General features: G+C 56.5%; 1 protein-coding gene across 2 annotated transcripts; it reads right to left on the bottom strand.

The window, feature by feature from the left end:
* Positions 1-187: 187 nt before the first annotated feature.
* TRIT1 (tRNA isopentenyltransferase 1) lies at positions 188-16151 on the bottom strand. Of its 2 annotated transcripts, none has more exons than XM_033003329.2 (11): positions 15963-16151; positions 9684-9824; positions 9109-9207; positions 8754-8902; positions 7702-7844; positions 7314-7425; positions 6622-6734; positions 5654-5731; positions 3717-3826; positions 3264-3381; positions 188-802 (listed from the first exon to the last, which is right to left on the bottom strand). In XM_033003329.2, the coding sequence occupies exons 1-11, from the start codon at positions 16140-16142 to the stop codon at positions 597-599; spliced, it is 1449 nt and encodes a 482-aa protein (XP_032859220.2). In that variant the 5' UTR covers positions 16143-16151; the 3' UTR covers positions 188-596. The 2 variants fall into 2 exon arrangements, with proteins under 2 accessions (XP_032859220.2, XP_042649840.1); XM_042793906.1 differs by having other exon boundaries at positions 3309-3381.
* Between the last annotated feature and the right edge of the window lie 540 nt (positions 16152-16691).

The following is a 16691-nucleotide window of genomic DNA, read 5'->3' as shown; positions in this document are numbered from 1 at the left end:
TTCTGCACCTGCTATGTGTGTAGGGATCGGCCTGCCTCCACCAAGCTGAGAACATCTGCTCGGCTCCCTCAGAAGCTGCAGAAAAGATGACTGGAAGAAGGAACCAGGCCCAGACATCCTGCTCTGTGCCCAGAGCGTGGAAACAGAGCAAGAAAACCGTGCTTGTTAATAGAGAGGTGAACCCGCAATAATCTTGCGACTTTATTTTCATATAAAATTTTAAAAAGAAAAAAAAAAAATCCTCTCCACAATAAAGGCAGTAAGAGCTCACTCAGCTCCAGAGTTGCACTCCTGGCCAAGCTGGAGGAGTGCAGGGTATTTCTGTCTCTGAGAACGACACGTTCGCATGCCAGCAGGATCGGCTCAACCATTCCAAGGATAATGCTGCATCTCGGGCAGGAATTAACCCTTGGCATGGGAGGATGCTCCTCGCAGCCTTGCCCCCGGGGCCCAGCCCTTTCCAGGCAGGGCTGGGGAAGCATGGGAACACGGGGCAATGAGGAGCTGATGCAGCCGACAGCCTCCGGCCACCACTTACACACCTGCCTCATCCCCCCAAAAATGACTCAGCTCATTCGGTTCAAGGTCACCCAGGACTAAGTCGCTTCCTCGCCATCCAGGTGGGAGCACGGCTGCCCCCCTTCGCCGGCTGGTTTGCAGGCCTGTGGCACAGGCAAGCTGCTGTCCTTGCCCGAGGTCCGTGTGACCCCACTGTCCCCCTCAGCCTCTGCAGCACGGCTGGCGGCCTCCAGCTTCCTTCTCTTCTTCAGATGGTGCAGGTGGGATTTGGAACGTGTGTGAGCTGGAGGAAGAGGCAAACAGAACAATTAATTCTGGGGAACTTGGAGAAAGAAACACCCGACCTGATCCCCCCTGTGCAGTGCAGAGCACCCTCCCTTCCCACCCTCCTGCACGATTCATTCTCGCAGAAATGTGAACCCCCCAAGCCCTGCCCAGGCCATTTTTCCAGACACTTTTAGGCCAAATTATCGGGGCTCAGATTGGGAAAACCCTTCCAAGCCTTCTCCTGATCGCAGGGAGGACTGGGAGAAGGAAAAATCCTGGTTCTGTACGTGCAGAAGGGTCCGGATTGTCAGGACTCAACTCTCCCAGCAAGTCTGCTCGCTACAGAGACAGGACGCCGGGAGGACAGGAGAAAGGAAAGTGTTACCAAAGAGGCGGCACACTGCAGGATGAGGGCGAGGTTGTGCAACTCTCCGCCACCCCATGGAGCGCTGCCAGGATCATTTGTAAGCCTAGATGCCTGCACCACAGCACCAGGGATATCCTGTACATCTACAGAGTGGCTAGGGATGGAGCCCGGAGCATAATTATGCTTTTGCATAACTCCAGGGCAAGGCCCTCAGCTACGAGAGCACTTCAGCAGAAGTCGGATGGGAATGGAGGCGTAATACCAAGGATGCAACTTGTACTGACACAGCAGGGCAGCAGGAGCTGCATTTCTGCTTGAAATCACACAGCTAAGGACTGCAAACCTCCTGTATCAGTGGCATTATCTAAGTAGAAAGCTCTTTGTCTAACCAGACCAATGCACCATCTTAGCAGGGTGGTTTTGCTATTTCCAAGAGATCAGAGCAGCAATTAAAGCAGCAAACTTTTCAAGCAGGGCCTTAATTAAACAAAGGTATGTGCTCACTGAATCAAGGCCCTCAGGTGTTTTCCAGTCACCCTTTTCTGCCAAAGGATGAAATTACATGCAAAGCTGCTGCTTTATCACAGTGCTGAAGGGTCACCCTCAGCTTGAAATAAAGTCTCACCTCTTACAATTTGTCGCAAGCAACACCAAAGCTTACAGTGGCTGATATGTGCTGCTCTTGGGGGATGTGTGCTCTTTTAAGTCCATACAAATTGTAAAATTAGATACAATTTTTAAATCTTCCAGAGCCAGTGGGGTACTGGGAAGCAGTTTCCAGAACTATCTGTAACTTGACTTAAGAAAACAAACCAGATTGCAGATCAACGCCACTCCCAATGCTGTTTTCACTTCCCTTTGAGCTTTTAAATTTTGCAGTTACTTGTAACACCCAGGTTTTGGACCATTTCTCTCCCATCATCTGGGAATTTGAGCCAAATTCAGCTGGATGCAAAGACCAACAGCTGGTCTTGGTTGAGAAAGGTATTGTCATCATCTACCAGAATTTGGGATGACATCCCTAGAGGACATGCAGTTGCAGCTGTAGTGTTTGGGGGTATCTTGAGGAGTTCCCACTTGGTCACAAAACTTGCTGGCCCTGGAAGGATGGCACAGACCCTGATAGCTTTCGGTGCTCTAGTCCTGGAGTAGGTAGAGCCCCTTCAAAACACCTCCGAGCTAAGACAGCTGACACTGGTTAAAATAACAATTACACTTTCAAACTGATCTCACTACAAAAAGCTTCCTATTCTGAGCCAACTCTCATCTGTGCTTTCAGCGGCTCCCTGGCTCAATAGGAATAAGAAACTCGTTCAAATCCAACAACCAATGACCTGGGAAATTTATCTTTGCATTGTGTCTGCATATACTGCAGTTGGGCAACACATGGAGATTTACCAGTTTCATTTCTGCAGCCAGTTTCTCCACTACTTTTTGTTTCTGGTTCTCAGCATGAGCCTCACAGCACAGATAAATTCACTGAGTTAATCTGGTTCCAGCTGAGCTCTTTTAAAGTAAGTCTATTGAAAATAGAAAATCCCTTTCTATTACCATTTCAGCTAGGAATACTTTTAAAAAAAAAAAAAAAAAAAAACAACAAAAAAACCCAAACACACGAATTGGAGATATTGGAGCAAAACTGAGCTATTAAAACATTAAAGAAACTTTCATTTTAGACATCAACATTTTAGAAGAAACATATTTGATCTGTGATTTTTGACAACATATCTAAAGTGCTGAAAAGGACCAGCAGCACTGACTGAACACAAGACAGCTCTGAGGCTTGATGCACCGTATAGATCCCCACGTCTGGCGTGACGGCAGAGTGGCAGTGTTTGCTGGGTGCCGGGGAAGGGGGGGGGAAGCCTGACAGATGGCTGCTGTGGCACAGCTCCTGCACCCCCTCTGGGCTTGCAAATGGCTGCTTTCATACACGGGCTGTAAACAATCCTTGAAAGCCCAAGATCATGTGCCGAGGGTCACCCGGCCAAGCGGAGACAGCCAAGGAAGCTGCTCTGCTTCACAGAACTGCCTCGCCCCATCCCGCCGCGTAACCGGGCTTGCTGTGCCCCCTCCCAGGTCCCCTCCTCTCCTCCTTGCTGCATCCTACCTGCCCACTCCCTGTCCCCGATGATGACTCTGTCGCAGAACTCACACACGTGATGACTCCGTTTGTTCTCATTTACATCGTACTCCATCTTCACAGGCTCTGCGGGGGGCTCACGTCCCTGTAGATTAAATACTGTCTCAAATCGGTTCCTACTATGAAACTTTGATTGGCTGGGTTCACTTTTGTAGAGTTTGGGATGTGAACTTGCCATACCCAGACACTAGTTAGACGCTGCAGTTTTACCATGCAAGACAAGCACAGTGCTGGGCATTAGGAGAAATTTTCAGTTTAAACAGCAACCCTCTGCCACTGTGAGGAAAGCCCAAGGCTGGACATGTACACAGACAGCCCTGCTCATGGGAGAGACTATGTGTCAAGTTATGGGGCCCGGAGACTTATCAAGAAGTTGGTTTCTTGGCCACAGGTCACGTGTTAATTCCAGTTACCCAGTACCTGGATGAAGCTCTCCACAATCTCCAGAGCAGGTTTCAGCACATCCTCCTCCCACCGCAAGAGATCAGACACCTCCAAGCCATACACCGGCGGCACGTTGGGCCCGGGACCTACAGAGACACAGAAAGGCAGATCACCACCAGAAACCTCCTGGTATCATGTCTCAGAACCCACAGGGCTACACTGAGCAGTGGGGATCTGCTCTCTCCTCTCTAGCTGTCCTTTAGCATTCACAAGCAAGCAGCACCAGCCTTTCCAGAGCCAAAATTACCAAAGACCTCAGCTCGGGGGGGCACCATTCTTGCAAGCAGCAAGAACATCCAAGACCTCAAGCAAGCGTCTTCATGGTTGTCTGCCTTTGGGACAGCATTACGAAATCCGAGCACGCCGACAGCCCATCATAACAGCAAACACTTCATCATGGCCACAGTCCACAGGAGGCCACAGAAGATCAAAAGCTAAATCCAGGCACAAAGCCACCACACAAAGCTTACAAGGAGATGCAAGCATGGAGTCTGGATGAGGAATCTGTGGGTGCAGGTTCTCACTCAGAGCTGTAATTCCTTGTGTGGCTGCAGGGGCCAACGCTCCCGGCTCACAGTAGCAAGCCACAGCAGGAGGCGTTTTACTAATGCCTCGACCTGACAAGGCAGAGTTTCAAAGCCACCCCTTCGGCCTCCCCCAGCCCCGTGTGAGGGCACGGGGGGCTCGCTGCAGCCCAGCTGGGGCGAGGTAACTGCAATCAGTGAGCACCTACTCCCTCCCGGCGACGTCGCTGCCCTGCCAGGGCTCACCTGCCCGCAGACATCGGGCACACGGCCCCGCTCGGACAAAGCCATCAAAGGCTGCCGTGTGCCAGTCTCCGGCAGGTGCTGCTTTTTATTGCTATAACCACAAACAAGCTCCCGACGGGGCTGATCTGAAGCACACCTGCCACCAGAAAGGTGAGACACAGCCACCAAGCACATGGCTCCGGGAAAGCTCTTGCACCTCGTTCAAAGCCTGTCTTTTGATTCAAGTTTCTCCCTGCGTTTTTGTTTTTTGTTTTTTTTTTTTTTGTTTTTTTTTTCATTTTATTGTTGTTTGGCCCCTACCAAGCACCTTTCAACAAGTGCCCGGCTCCCAGCTGCTGCTACTGGCCCTGCTCCAAAGCTGGGGCTGGGATGGGGAAGTCCTGCTGGCTCCCTGCCACCACGGTGAGCACAGCCCGGGCTAAGAGCAGCCAGTCAGTGGGCTCCTGCTCCTAATCTGGAGGGCAGCTGCCAACTGGGCTTTTTGCCCTGCACAGGGAGCACGCGTGGGTGTGGGGGGAGAGGGACTGTGCTGGGCACCCCCTCCCCAAGCCCCTCGGGAGCCGTCGGCAGGATAGGCTGTAGGGATGCTGTGGCCATCGTCATCTACTGCTGCCCAGCACAGGGCTGAGCTTTTGCTCACTTTGTTCTGTTGGGGTATCAGCCATCCTGATGGCATTTCTGTTGCTGGGGGGAAGATTTTCCCTTGACAGGCAGCCAGGGGTACAGGGGGAGCAGTGAGAAGGAGCTGGCTTCCCAAGTGTCTGGACAGAGAGGCTGTAGGCAAAATAAACATGGACAGTGCTGGGTGGGCTGTCTCAGGAGGGCCGAGTGGCTGCTCTTGCAACCCAAACACAGGGGAAGGAATCAGGGCAAAGCCTCGTGGGTGGACTGGGATGTCGGGTGCCTGTGGCTCCTGGAGGGATCTGGCCAGTGGCAGACACCTGCAGAGCTAGGGCAGACCGGGCCAGCAGGAAGGATCCAGGCAGATCTCTGCCAGACTCACGTCCCCCCACCACATGCTGTCCCAAAGCAGAGGAACCACCACTCTCCTCTCTCGAGCTGGAAGCAGGGGATGTGCCAGGGAGGGATGAGAAGAAATGTGAGAGCAGGGACGGCAAGGCAGGGCAGGAAGAGAGGACTTACGTCTCAGGAAGCGGTTTCGGACCCATTTGTTCTGCCTCCGAGCATATCTCTTGGTCACCTGTTTCAGGGCCTGGATCCCTTTGAAACAGAGGGAGTAAAAAGTAAAAGCTTTGGTTTTATTTTAGCAGGTAGGACAAGCTGTTCAGGGGCTGCACTGCTCTCATCATGCCTAATTGAATACTTGTCTGCACAAACACAGCCCGGAACTCCTTGTCCTACCCACACCAAGCCCAGAGGATGGTTTATCACTGTACAACATTTCCAGTATTTAGTACCAGACTTATTGTATCCCTATCCCTCCATAATTGTCTCCTGAGCAGACACAACAAGTCGCTTCTGCACCAGACTTGTTTTCAAGCCTTTTATCATTTCTGTGGTTTCCTCAGCCTCCATCTCCACCTTGCAATGAACCCTCCTCAACACAGACCAACTCCACCTGGGACCTCCGCTGTGCTGAGAAGCAGAGTAGCTCTCTCCTCTAACACCACCACATCTGTCCAGACACTCCAGGATAACATGTGCCATCAAAGAGCATATCACTGTTGACTCATGCTGTGATCTGCTAGATCCCCAGATCCCTTCCCACCATCCTGCTGCTGAACTAGATGTTGAGTTCTGCTTCATCCCTTCTTTCTAGCCCTGTTTTCCACAGCATTCACATCTCAGGTGGGATCCCATCACACAGGTCACTGGTGGACCAGCTCCCGATCCCAAGTCACGCTGTGCCCAGTACATCTTGCAAGGAGGCCTGGGGGAAGGGAGGGAGGAATTGCTCTGGGTGTGCTCAGAGATGCTCTCCAAGCACTGAAAAAGGAGTCCCTGCCCTTCTGGGTTGGCAGAAGTGGAAACTGCAGAGCGAATGGTGCAGCTCAACCCGCTGGGTTTGAGCTTTGTTCAGACCACCAAGAAGTGTCACCTGGAGGTGTGTGGGGCTGAGGAAGGTAGGGCATGCAGGGTGTTCCTCCCACCTTTTTGCAGCAGCAGGGCACTGGTTTCAGGTGAGCAGTTCCCCTCACTGACGAGGTACTCATGGAACTCCTTGAAGCCGATGGACTGGAAGATGCCGTGCTGGTAATCCTGCCTGCAGAGTAAGACGAAAGACAGGGCTCAAGGCCATCTCCTTCAGAACAGTGGGAGACCTCAACCCACCCCAAAATAGCCGAGGTCTCTGCATCTCACCCTGCAGGGCCCCCACTGGTGGCACAAGCCCATGTCCTCAGGAGACAAGCCTAGCCAGGCACACACTGGAAGGCAGACCGGTGGCACCCACCAGTGCCAGCCTGTCAGCTTTGCTGTGTGAACACTCAGACAGCGCCAAGTAATTTTTACTGAGGGGAAATGTCACCACCTGGTCCAGGCAAAATTAATTCAATGCGGAGACCCACAGGGACTCTGCTGTTTGACCAGCCCTGGTCTGAGGGTTCTGGCAGGAAAGGCCAGGAAGTGCTGGAGGATCTGACTGGTTCAGACCTCTCTGCTGATGGTTCCCCTACAGACAGGCACCCGTCCCGTCTGCTGGCCCTGCTGCAGGAGCAGGCGCTGCCAGGAGAGGGCTGGGAACAGCGATACGTTGGAGGTGCTGCAGGCTGAGCTGGTCCAGGCCCTGCATGGGTCTGGCAGGTGGGAGTGGGAGCAGAAAGGGAGCTGGTTTCTCACCCACCGGTTCTCAGCCACCTTCTCTTGGTTGTAGCGTCGGTGGAAGTCCCGCAGCTCCTCCAACAGTCCTGCAGCTAGCATGTCATCCACCCGCTTCTCCAGCCGCTGGTCCAGAGCTGGGAGGAGGAGAGGAGGACACACTCAGCCACTCGGAGCCCTGCCCTCAGGAGGCCCAACAGCTGGACAACGTGCCGGGACATGGTTTGGCACCGCCAGCCTCCCGATACTCCTGAGGAAGGCAGAGCCCAGCAGGTGAGGGGAGCAAGTCCTCTGCCGCACTCACTGATGCCAAAGGAATTGCTGCCTTATTCAAGGAGGAGGCTGGGGCAGGAGCTGGGAGTCAGCCCTAATCCTACATCACCTTAGCCAGCCAGCCAGGAGGCCACTCTCACCTGCCTGGTCTGCATGGAGCCACAAGATGCAGGAATGTGGGTATTTCAGGGGCCCACCTAAGGGCCCCCCACCTTCCTCCTCCTGCTGCTGGTGCAAGATTTCACTATGGGGGATCCCCGTCTCTTCAAACACTTGGAGGCTCCTGCAAGCAAAGACAGACAGAGCTCAGAGGCTGGGTGAGGATGAGCTTTTCCATTTCCCCAGCAGCCCTGGGGGCTCCAGCAAAGGGAAACGCAGACACTCGCTAGAATCCAACCCTCTCATGTCGGGGGAGGGCAGGTTTCTGCCTTCCCCCCCACCACCCCCCGTGCCCGGCATTCTGAGCACACCCAGGTCCTGGGGGTGCAATGCAGTGCAGAGCACAGCAGTGGCACCCAAGGAGCCCAGAGCACAGCCACCCACTCCTGCCTGGCACCGGGACAAGCCCTGCAGGGGCCGAGGTTCTGGCTCCAGCTCTGCCCTTTCCAGCCAGGCAGGGCTGCAGGGAAGGGGCCGGCGTTGCCGAGGCTGCAAAGCATTACCACCAGCTCAGCCCAGCCCAGTCAGGGAGGTGGAGGAAGCTGCACAGGGTGCCCAACCCTCCATCCCCCTGCACCGTGCGAATGGGGTGGGCGGCGTTCTGCTCCCCCCGGGCCAGGGATCGGCTGGGACGGGCCCGCCAAAGCGGCAAGCCTGGTCTTGCTGCCATGCTGTTCCCACAGAGCTCAGGTATGTTACTCAGCCAGCACAGCAGCTTGCTCTTTAAATAGCTCCAGATAAACCCTGCTGCTGGGGCACTGCAGCGGGAGCAGCCCTGGTGCACACAAGCCAGGAGCAACGCGCTGTCCTGGACCCCAAAAGCAGTTCAAACTGGGGGCTGCGTGGCCAAAGCTCTCAGATCCTAGAGAGCACCCCAACACCAGTGCCCCAGGGTCCCCAAGCGTCTTGCTCAGGGGTTACAAGCACCTGCCTGGGATGGGAGAGCCCATCCTGCCATGTTCCCAGGCACACGATCCCCTCAGGAAGGGGTGCTGGGCCCTGGCACCCCCTGCCCCCCGCATGCCAAGCTCACCTGGCCACTTTGCGCTTGTCGTGGGGGTGCAGCCTGGCCGCCATCTCTGGGTCCACCCGGCTCAGGCGGCGATGGAGCTCAACACCATCCAGCTGCTCCAGTTCCACTTTCCTGTCGGTGACTGGCCCAGGGGCTGCGCTGGCCTTCTCCTGTGGGGCACAAGCCAGCCCTAAATCAAGCCACTCATCCCTGTGCAAGGCCAGCACAAGCAAGAAGATCCCACGGGGTGAATGTCGGGCTTTTGTTTCTCCTTGCCCCGCTCTACCAGGGGGAGCACCATGCCCAGTTGCAAGAAGCCTGTCCTGAACATGGGGTTCACCCTTTCCCAGTGGGATACCCAGCTCCCCAACTGTACCTTGGTGTTGATAAGGACCTTCCAGAGCAGGGCCTCGATGTAGTAGTTGGTTCCTCCCACAATGATCGGGATCTTGTCTCGCGCAAAGATATCTTCTATGTGCCACAGTCAGGGAGTGTAAGCAGAGATGCATGGCAGGGAAGGAAGGCTGTGGGAAGCAGCAGCCTGGGGCCCAGACCCCACTCTCCCAGCCCCAAGGAGCCAGTGAGGCCACAGGACAGGGTTATAGGTGTCCCTCAACTCTCACTATCCTCTGCTACCTGTGCCAGCTAACACCAAAACTCGGGGACACCCAGGGACTGCCAGGGAGGGCAATACCCATCTCAGCACTGCTATGGTACAGCAGAGATCTTCCCCAACCAGCCCTGAGGAGGGGCTGCCCTGCTGCCCTGAGCATTAGTTGGGTAAAAGAAGCTCCAAGCCCCCTTCGTCAGCGGTATCCTCTGAAAACTGGAGTTAGCTGCAATGTGGAAAGCCCAAGGCTGATGCAAACACTGATCTCTCTTGCAGCCCTGACTGGGGAGGGGGAAAGTCTGTATCTGCTCAGCCAGGCAGGCTGCAGCGTGAAAGGATATCAGAGCCACAGCTTTGTCTCTGAAATCCACCACCGTGTAGTTAGAGACAAGGGGATCCACAAAGCTGATCATGTGGTGTCGGCACAGATGCTGCTCCTGGGGAGAAACCTTGTTCGTGATGATGTCCAAGCCCTTGTACACCTGGGGAAGAGAAGAGCCAGTCATTCACCTCTGTGTCCCACAAAACCCTCACCAACCACTGCTCCTTCCACCCCTGCACACCCTCTCCCCATCACCCCTCCAAGCCCCTCGCTGGTCTCTGGAAAAGCAGGCAGCACCGTTCAGGCAAGGCAGCAGGAATCTTGCCAACGCCTCCTCCTGCCAGGGCCAAATTGCCTCTCCCTGGTGTTTGTTCCTGCCCACGGGAGATGAACCGTGAGTCTGATGGCTCACAACTGCCTTCCTGGTCTGATCTAACCCTCCAGTTAGGGATGGAAAGGCTGATTGAGCAATCAGAGCAGGGTGTCAGAGCCCGGTCAGCATAACCAGCCAAGCCCAGCTCTGAAGCACAGAGTTCTGAAAAAATGAGGGTGGCTGCCTCCACACTGCCATCTCTTCATCTGCTGCTGTTGCAGCTAAAAGCTCAGGTGTGCCTCTCTCTAAACACCCATCTCCAGCACTCCACCAAATCTCATTTGGGGACAAGGATCACTGCTTCCCGTAACTCTCTGGATGCAACATGCAACTTGACTGAGACTCCTAAACATACACAAACGGTCTCAGCTCATGCACACCTCAAAAGCCTGGCGTACCGCCTGCTTCCTGCTCTCACTGAGCCAGCCAGATGCAGAGGGGAACAAAACACATCCGTGCAGGTCACTGACCCCTGGGGAAAAGAGGCACTGTCCTGCACCAAGGTGCCAGGAGACACTGGTGAGCACAACCAGCAGCATCTCGCTGCTTTGAGGTGCATCTTCAGTCCTGAGTTTGGCATATACACCCTGGGAGAGCACTGCTGAGAGATGCCAGCCCTCAGCTAGAGAGCTAAGAGCAGAGCAGAAAGAAAAGCCACCCAAACCAACCCCTCAGGAGCATTCTTGGTAAAGAGCCAAGGCAACCTGCGATCCCAGCAGCATGCACTGGAGCCACAGCCCAAATCCACCCTCCAGGCTGCATAAAGCAACAGCCACAGCCCAGCCCGCAGACCCAGGCAGTGCAAGTACCAGAGCTGCCTCAGCCTGGCATCCCATCCCCACGGCTCAGAGGGATCCCGTGAGCAGAGCCCTTTCTGATGAGAGCACCTTTCATCCAGGAGAGGGAGGAAGGCTCCTCGCCTCACTCCCCATGGCATGCAAACACAAACCTCCTCAGCACGGGGTACCCCTGTGCCCCAACACTGCCCCAGGCACGCCTGTCAGTGGGTGCTGCGAGGCTCCGCAGAGCTGCAGACAAACAGGGATGAGAGCAGAGACTTGTGCCCCGAGGGTGCTGGCAGCAGGCACGTGGTCGCAGTGGGGCACATAAAGCCTTTCTGTCCAGCCCAGCTCTGCGCCGTGCCAAGGACTGAGCACCCTCCGTGCCAGGCAGAGGCTAAGGCTCTGCTTCGCGCCACGGTCACAGGGAGGATGTGTTCAGCTCTCAGCACCTTCCTGCTCAGAGCGGTCTCCCAGCTTGGGATAAACTGGGCTGATGGAAGAAAGGACTGGAAACAGCTGTGCTCATTTCCTCCTCCATCACCCAGAAACCACCCCAGCCAGAGGGCCAGATTTCCAGAAACAAATTTCACTCTAATCCCCTCTGAGAAGCTGCCAACCCTTCGGCTGCAGCGCGGCCTCCACTCACTGCCTCCCCTGGACCCAGACAGAAGGACAAGGTGACACAGAGGTGACCCACAAGCGGAAGGCACGGAGCAGTAGCAAGGGACGATCCGAGGTTAGTGGAGCAGGGAAGCCCGATCCCTGCCTGGAGCAGCCATGCGAGCTGCTGGGGCGGCTGAACCGGCTGCAGCCCCGCGCACGTTCCCCGTCTCGCGTAACTCTCGCGCTTGCCACTTGGAGGGCGAGGGCCAGCTCCTGCTCCCGGTCCCTCGGCGGAGAAAGGCTCGCCTGGGGACAAGGAATCAAGGGGGGAGCAGGAGGGCAACCAAATGCTCTTCCTTTCTGCCCTGCAGAAACCCAGCTGGCTCCAGGGGATGGTGAGCAGACAGAAGGAGAGGCCCCAGAGGCAGATCTCTGCCAACATGCCCCGTGGCTGGCTGCAGCCTATTGATCCTCTTCCCCAACCCAGCCGGGGCTGAGCAGCGCCATTCAATGCAGGTCTCCAGTCGGCACCGAAAGCCTTTGAATTCAGTGAGCTTTGGCTCAGTGCCTTCTCTCCCTCTAGCAAGGGCCAGTCCAGCCCTCCAGCTCCCCCGACTCCCACTCGTCTGCCTGAAATCACAGTCAATACAGAGGGCTGACGGGGAGGCTCAGAGGCAGCCAGGAGCTCCCAGTGCCCTGCACGGGCAGAGCCGGGATTTATAGTTCAGGCTCCAATCCCTCAAGGTTCTCTCAGAGATTAAACACCGAGAGCCTCCCCGAATATCTGGCAACAAGAGGAGGAATGTGGTGTCAGTGTGTGGGCTGGGAGGAAACAAAGGCGGCCTTTTACACACACCCAGCAAAGCCCAGAGAAGGTTTCCACCAGCTGGCTGTCGGCAGGGCCTCGCACCGAGACGTCCTCCTGACACTCATTTCTATTTTCAGCAAGCGGCTCAGATAAGCCTTTGTTGCTTTCTAAGGCCCCAAAACAGATTAGCGACAGCCTGGAGCAGCAGGCCTCCGAGACACCGAATACAAGCTGGGGACTAAAGATGCTTAGCCTTGACAGCGTCCTCCCACTTCTGCTGCTGAAACCCCCAGGCATGTCAGCCCCAAAGCTCACAGCACTTTGCTGGAAGGTCAGCACCATCTCCCCTTTTAAAGCATGGGGAAACTCAGGCAGGAGACAAAAACACCAGCGATCCTCAGGGAACTGTGCCTGTGAGGATCCTCAGCCTGCAGCCCAGGAAGAGCCGGCTCCCCCAAACCCTCACACTGCCACCAGTTTCACGCACAATCCCAAACTCTGTCCCTTTGTCACCAGGGTGCTTGCCCTGAGTGTAGGGAGCACAGTATAGAAGGTGACACGACGGCTGCTGCAGCACAGGGACCCCAGGCACATTCCAAGCCACTTAGAGCTGGGAAGAATGAGAAAATTTCACAGGGGCCAAGGGATCTCCAAGCTGGAGAGTGGCATGGAAGTCCCAAACCAAGCTAGGGTGCAAGAAGAGTACAATTCACTCCCTGCTCTGATCCCTGCCTTGAGAAAGATGCCAACAAAGACTCTTAAGATGTCCTGACTCGACACACTAACTGGTAAATGTACCCAGTGTACTATGACAGCCTCGGGAGAAGGACTGCATCATCACTCCAAGCTATGAAATCTGAAAGGGACAGTGGGATCAGGAGCTGATGGGACCCTCCAGCAAGCTGGCACTGGGATCTCTGCGCACTCACAGCTCAGCCAGGAACCCAGAAGCAGGACTGTCCTCACCCTGCCTGGTTTCCCTGGGGAACTACTTACTCCTAAAGGAAACTCACTGGGATGACAAACGGCAACAGAAAGGACAAAAAGAAAGATTAAGAGGCCATCAGATTAACCAGAGCTCCTGAGCTGCAGGCAGGCAGCAGCTAAATCTGTAATTTGACCACAGAGACCCAAGGCCGTGACGAAAACACTCTGGAGATAGAGGGGTGCCTGTGTGCGGGAACAGGTGGGCTCGGGGCTCCCCGGCCCCTTCCCCAGCCTGGCTCCAGCTCCAGCAGCTGCCCAAAACACTGCCAGCATTTATCAGAGCTCCGTGGAGCCCGCACGGGGCACAGCGATGAATGGACAGACGGGGCTGAGGGCGACACGGTCACTGGCAGCTGTCAGTCGAGAATGAGCAATGGGATTTTTTTTAAAAACCCAGCGACTCTTCCGCAAGGACACCGGAGCCCGCTCTGCGTGGCAGAGGGATACGCAGCGGGGAGAGAATATTCCATGGGAACAAAGCCAGCAAGAAAGCAGACCCAGTTGGCTGGCTGCGGCCGCCTAAGCGGGGCACGGGGGTTAGTGGAACGCGGTGGGGGAGGCGCAGACGCGCGCTGCTCGGGGCTGTGGAGAGGCAGAGCTCCTGTGCCGAAAGCACGCTGTGTTACGGGATAAAGCAGCGGAGCTGCTCGGCTCTCGCTCCCCAGTCACGCTAGATTGAGATTAAAAGGAAAGGAGGACAAGAGCCACTCAAGCTCGGATGCCATTGGGTGCCTGCAGCCAGAGTCCTCCCAGCGCCTGCATTCCCATAGTGGGACCTGAAACAACCAGAGCACAAAACACACGCTTCAAAACATCCACCAGCGTGAAACGAGAATTCACAGCGTGCCAATCGGCTCCGGCCACGTCTGCAGGGCTCGGGATGCAGCAGGAGCCTCATGTTCGCAGGATCACTCAAGTCAACAGCTGCTTCCCCGATATTAAAGCCTGCTGTATGCTGGGCTGGTGGTCACTGCAAGGTCTGAGAACGACAGCATTCACAGTATGCAAATGGACATGAATAACTGAATAAAAGCTCTAGGGCTTGGCTGGATCAGAAAGGTCGGTATTAGTAAAACTGCACCAGGCAAGCTCTGCTCAGAGCAGAGTAACTCAGCTTAGAAACTTAACAGCAGCCTCCTAAAAGCTGCCGCAGGCCAGGCAGGGCCAGCCCGCAGGCAGCTCCATCTGGGGCTCGAGGCCAGCGAGATGGCTGCGCCAGCCCTTCGTTCGGGAGCACACGTTAAGGGCTCACACCACCAGCAGTGCCGGGGCAGCTGCCCACAATCAGGCAGCGCTGGACAAAGCTCCTGCTTCTCGCACAAATGTTTTGCCCCAGCAAGATTTTCTCAATTCAGCTCAGACCTCGCTCTTTCCCCAAGAGCTGAAAGAAAACGTTCCATAAAATTAAAGCTTTCTGATTGCTTGCTCCGAATTGAGGAGAGGGAGTTTTTAAATTTAGCTCTCTAGGATGCAAACAGCAACCAGCGTCAGCAGCCCCGTGCAAGAAACCAGGAGGTGGCTGCAGGACAGCAAGAGTCGATCTCTGAGCACCCCAAAGGGCAAAGGGTGTTGTTGGCAGAAAACACCTTTATAAAAAAGCATAACCAATGTGTTAAACATTAAACTTGATGGAAAGTTCAGGCGTTATAGAAAGAGAACAGTGAAAGTGTTGATGAGGAAGGAAAATTTTCACTAGACAATAACAAAATCCCTGCGGTGGCTGAAATCTACATCTTGTGACAAAGCTCTTGTTGCTGAACGCAATTAGGACTGAAAAAATGAGGCTTGGTTGCTTGGTGTTGACTGAGCCTGGCTGCACAACCAATACATTCCACGCTGCTGCTTGCAGTAAGAGACGAGGCCACAGAGACCATCGCTGGCAAGTAGCAGATATGATTTTTAACATTCTTTCCCGTATCGCAGTGGTGTGCCTTTGCTGGTGACTGAGGAGGGGAGCGCTCGCCTTCAGCTGCTGTATTACAGCCTGTCTTAACGCCACGTCCCTAAAACGGCGTCTGGAAGGACAGACGGCCCCAGCCCGCCCCGCCGCCTCACCAAGTCTTACAGCGGGGACGCGAGGCACACCACCGGGACCGGCCCGGCACGACATGAGCACCCCAAGGGCTCGATTCGGCCGCGGTTTCTTTTGGGCAGGGCTCACCCCGTGCCCCAACTCGAGGCCCAGCAGCTGCGGGCACAACCCGGGGTATCGCTTCCAACCCGTGAACCCCAGCTGCTGCGCTCCCTTGGTCAACCGCTCCTTACGCTTCCGCGTCGCTTTTTTGTGGGTTAAAATTAAAACACCTGCGCTTTGGTTTCTTTCCAAAAATTGAATTTATTGTGGGGAGTGGGGAGGGGTGGGTCGAGCAAGCCCTGCTCTGCCGTTTTGTTGGTGCAGAGGTAAGGGGCAAGGGCCGCCGCCCCCCCAAAAAGCGGGAGGGGAGACGGTGACACCGCTCGCTAGAAAACAAAATACCGTGCGCCGATCCGGTGCGCAGGATCCGGCCCGCGGGGCCCGGGGTCCCCGGGGGAGCGCGGCCTGCAGCCCCGCGGGGCTGGGCCTCCCCGGGCACGGACCGGGCCCTGCGGCCCCGCCGGTTCCAGGCCGCGCCGCCCCCCCGGCGGCCTCAGCCCGGCCCAGGGCCCCGCCGGCGGTTCCGGGCCTAACCCCGGCCTTCTCCCCGCGGCTCCCCCCGCCCCGAGCTCCAGGCCCCGGCGCCTCCCGGTTCCCGGTCCCGGCCGTACCTGCATGGAGTCGGCGCTGACGATCTCCCCGCCGAGGCGCAGCCCCAGCTGCAGCGCCAGCGCCGACTTGCCGGTGCCGGTAGCGCCCAGGATCACCACCAGCGGCAGCGGGGAGCCCCGGCCCCGGCCCCGGCACAGCGCGGCCGCCGCCATGGCCCGGCCCGGCCCGGCGGCTGCCATGGGGACGGGCGGGCGGGACGGGGGCGGGACGGGGCCGGGGCCGCCCGCGGGGAGGCCGGGGCCGAGCCCCGTGCCCGGTGTCCCTCTGCCAGGCGGGGTCCCGTCCCCAGCCCCGCTCCCTCCCCTTGCCCCCCGGAGGGTCTCCACCCCCACCCCTATCCCCATCCCCACCCCCACTCCCATCCCCACCCCACCCCGACCCCTTTTTTCAGGCCCCCCACTCTCACACCCCCACTTTCAGACCCCCCACACACACACACACTCGTGCCATGCCCACGAATGGGGTTCTGCCCCGTGGTACCTTTTTTTTTTTTTTTTTTAAGGGGGGCTGTGTGGGGGGGTGAGGGGCTGTTGGATGGGAAGGATGCTGTTGCCATAGCAACGGGGCAGGAGGCTGAGGAGAGGGGCTGTTGCCATGGCAACCACAGCCTCCACGGAGGCTCATCCTCCCCATCACCACGGTAACACAGGGAGATGGGGAGCGGGCGACTGTCTCCGTGGCAACAGAGGGAAGGGAAGGCAGGGAGACGGTTGCCATGGCGGCAGCGG

This window comes from Tyto alba, unplaced genomic scaffold, assembly GCF_018691265.1.
Source record: "Tyto alba isolate M040663 unplaced genomic scaffold, T.alba_DEE_v4.0 Super-Scaffold_20, whole genome shotgun sequence".
Lineage (NCBI taxonomy): Eukaryota > Metazoa > Chordata > Aves > Strigiformes > Tytonidae > Tyto > Tyto alba.
This window is presented reverse-complemented; position numbering and strand designations above follow the sequence as displayed.

What these genes read in the sequence shown, in the direction of transcription:
- TRIT1 (XM_033003329.2), bottom strand. Translation starts at nt 16,142, where the DNA reads ATGGCAGCCGCCGGGCCGGGCCGGGCCATGGCGGCGGCCGCGCTGTGC. An exon ending in GAGAAGGTGGCTGAGAACCG is followed by an intron (nt 6,735 to 7,313) that starts GTGGGTGAGAAA and finishes CTTACTCTGCAG; the next exon opens with GCAGGATTACCAGCACGGCA. An exon ending in CCGAAACCGCTTCCTGAGAC is followed by an intron (nt 3,827 to 5,653) that starts GTAAGTCCTCTC and finishes GTGTCTCTGTAG; the next exon opens with GTCCCGGGCCCAACGTGCCG.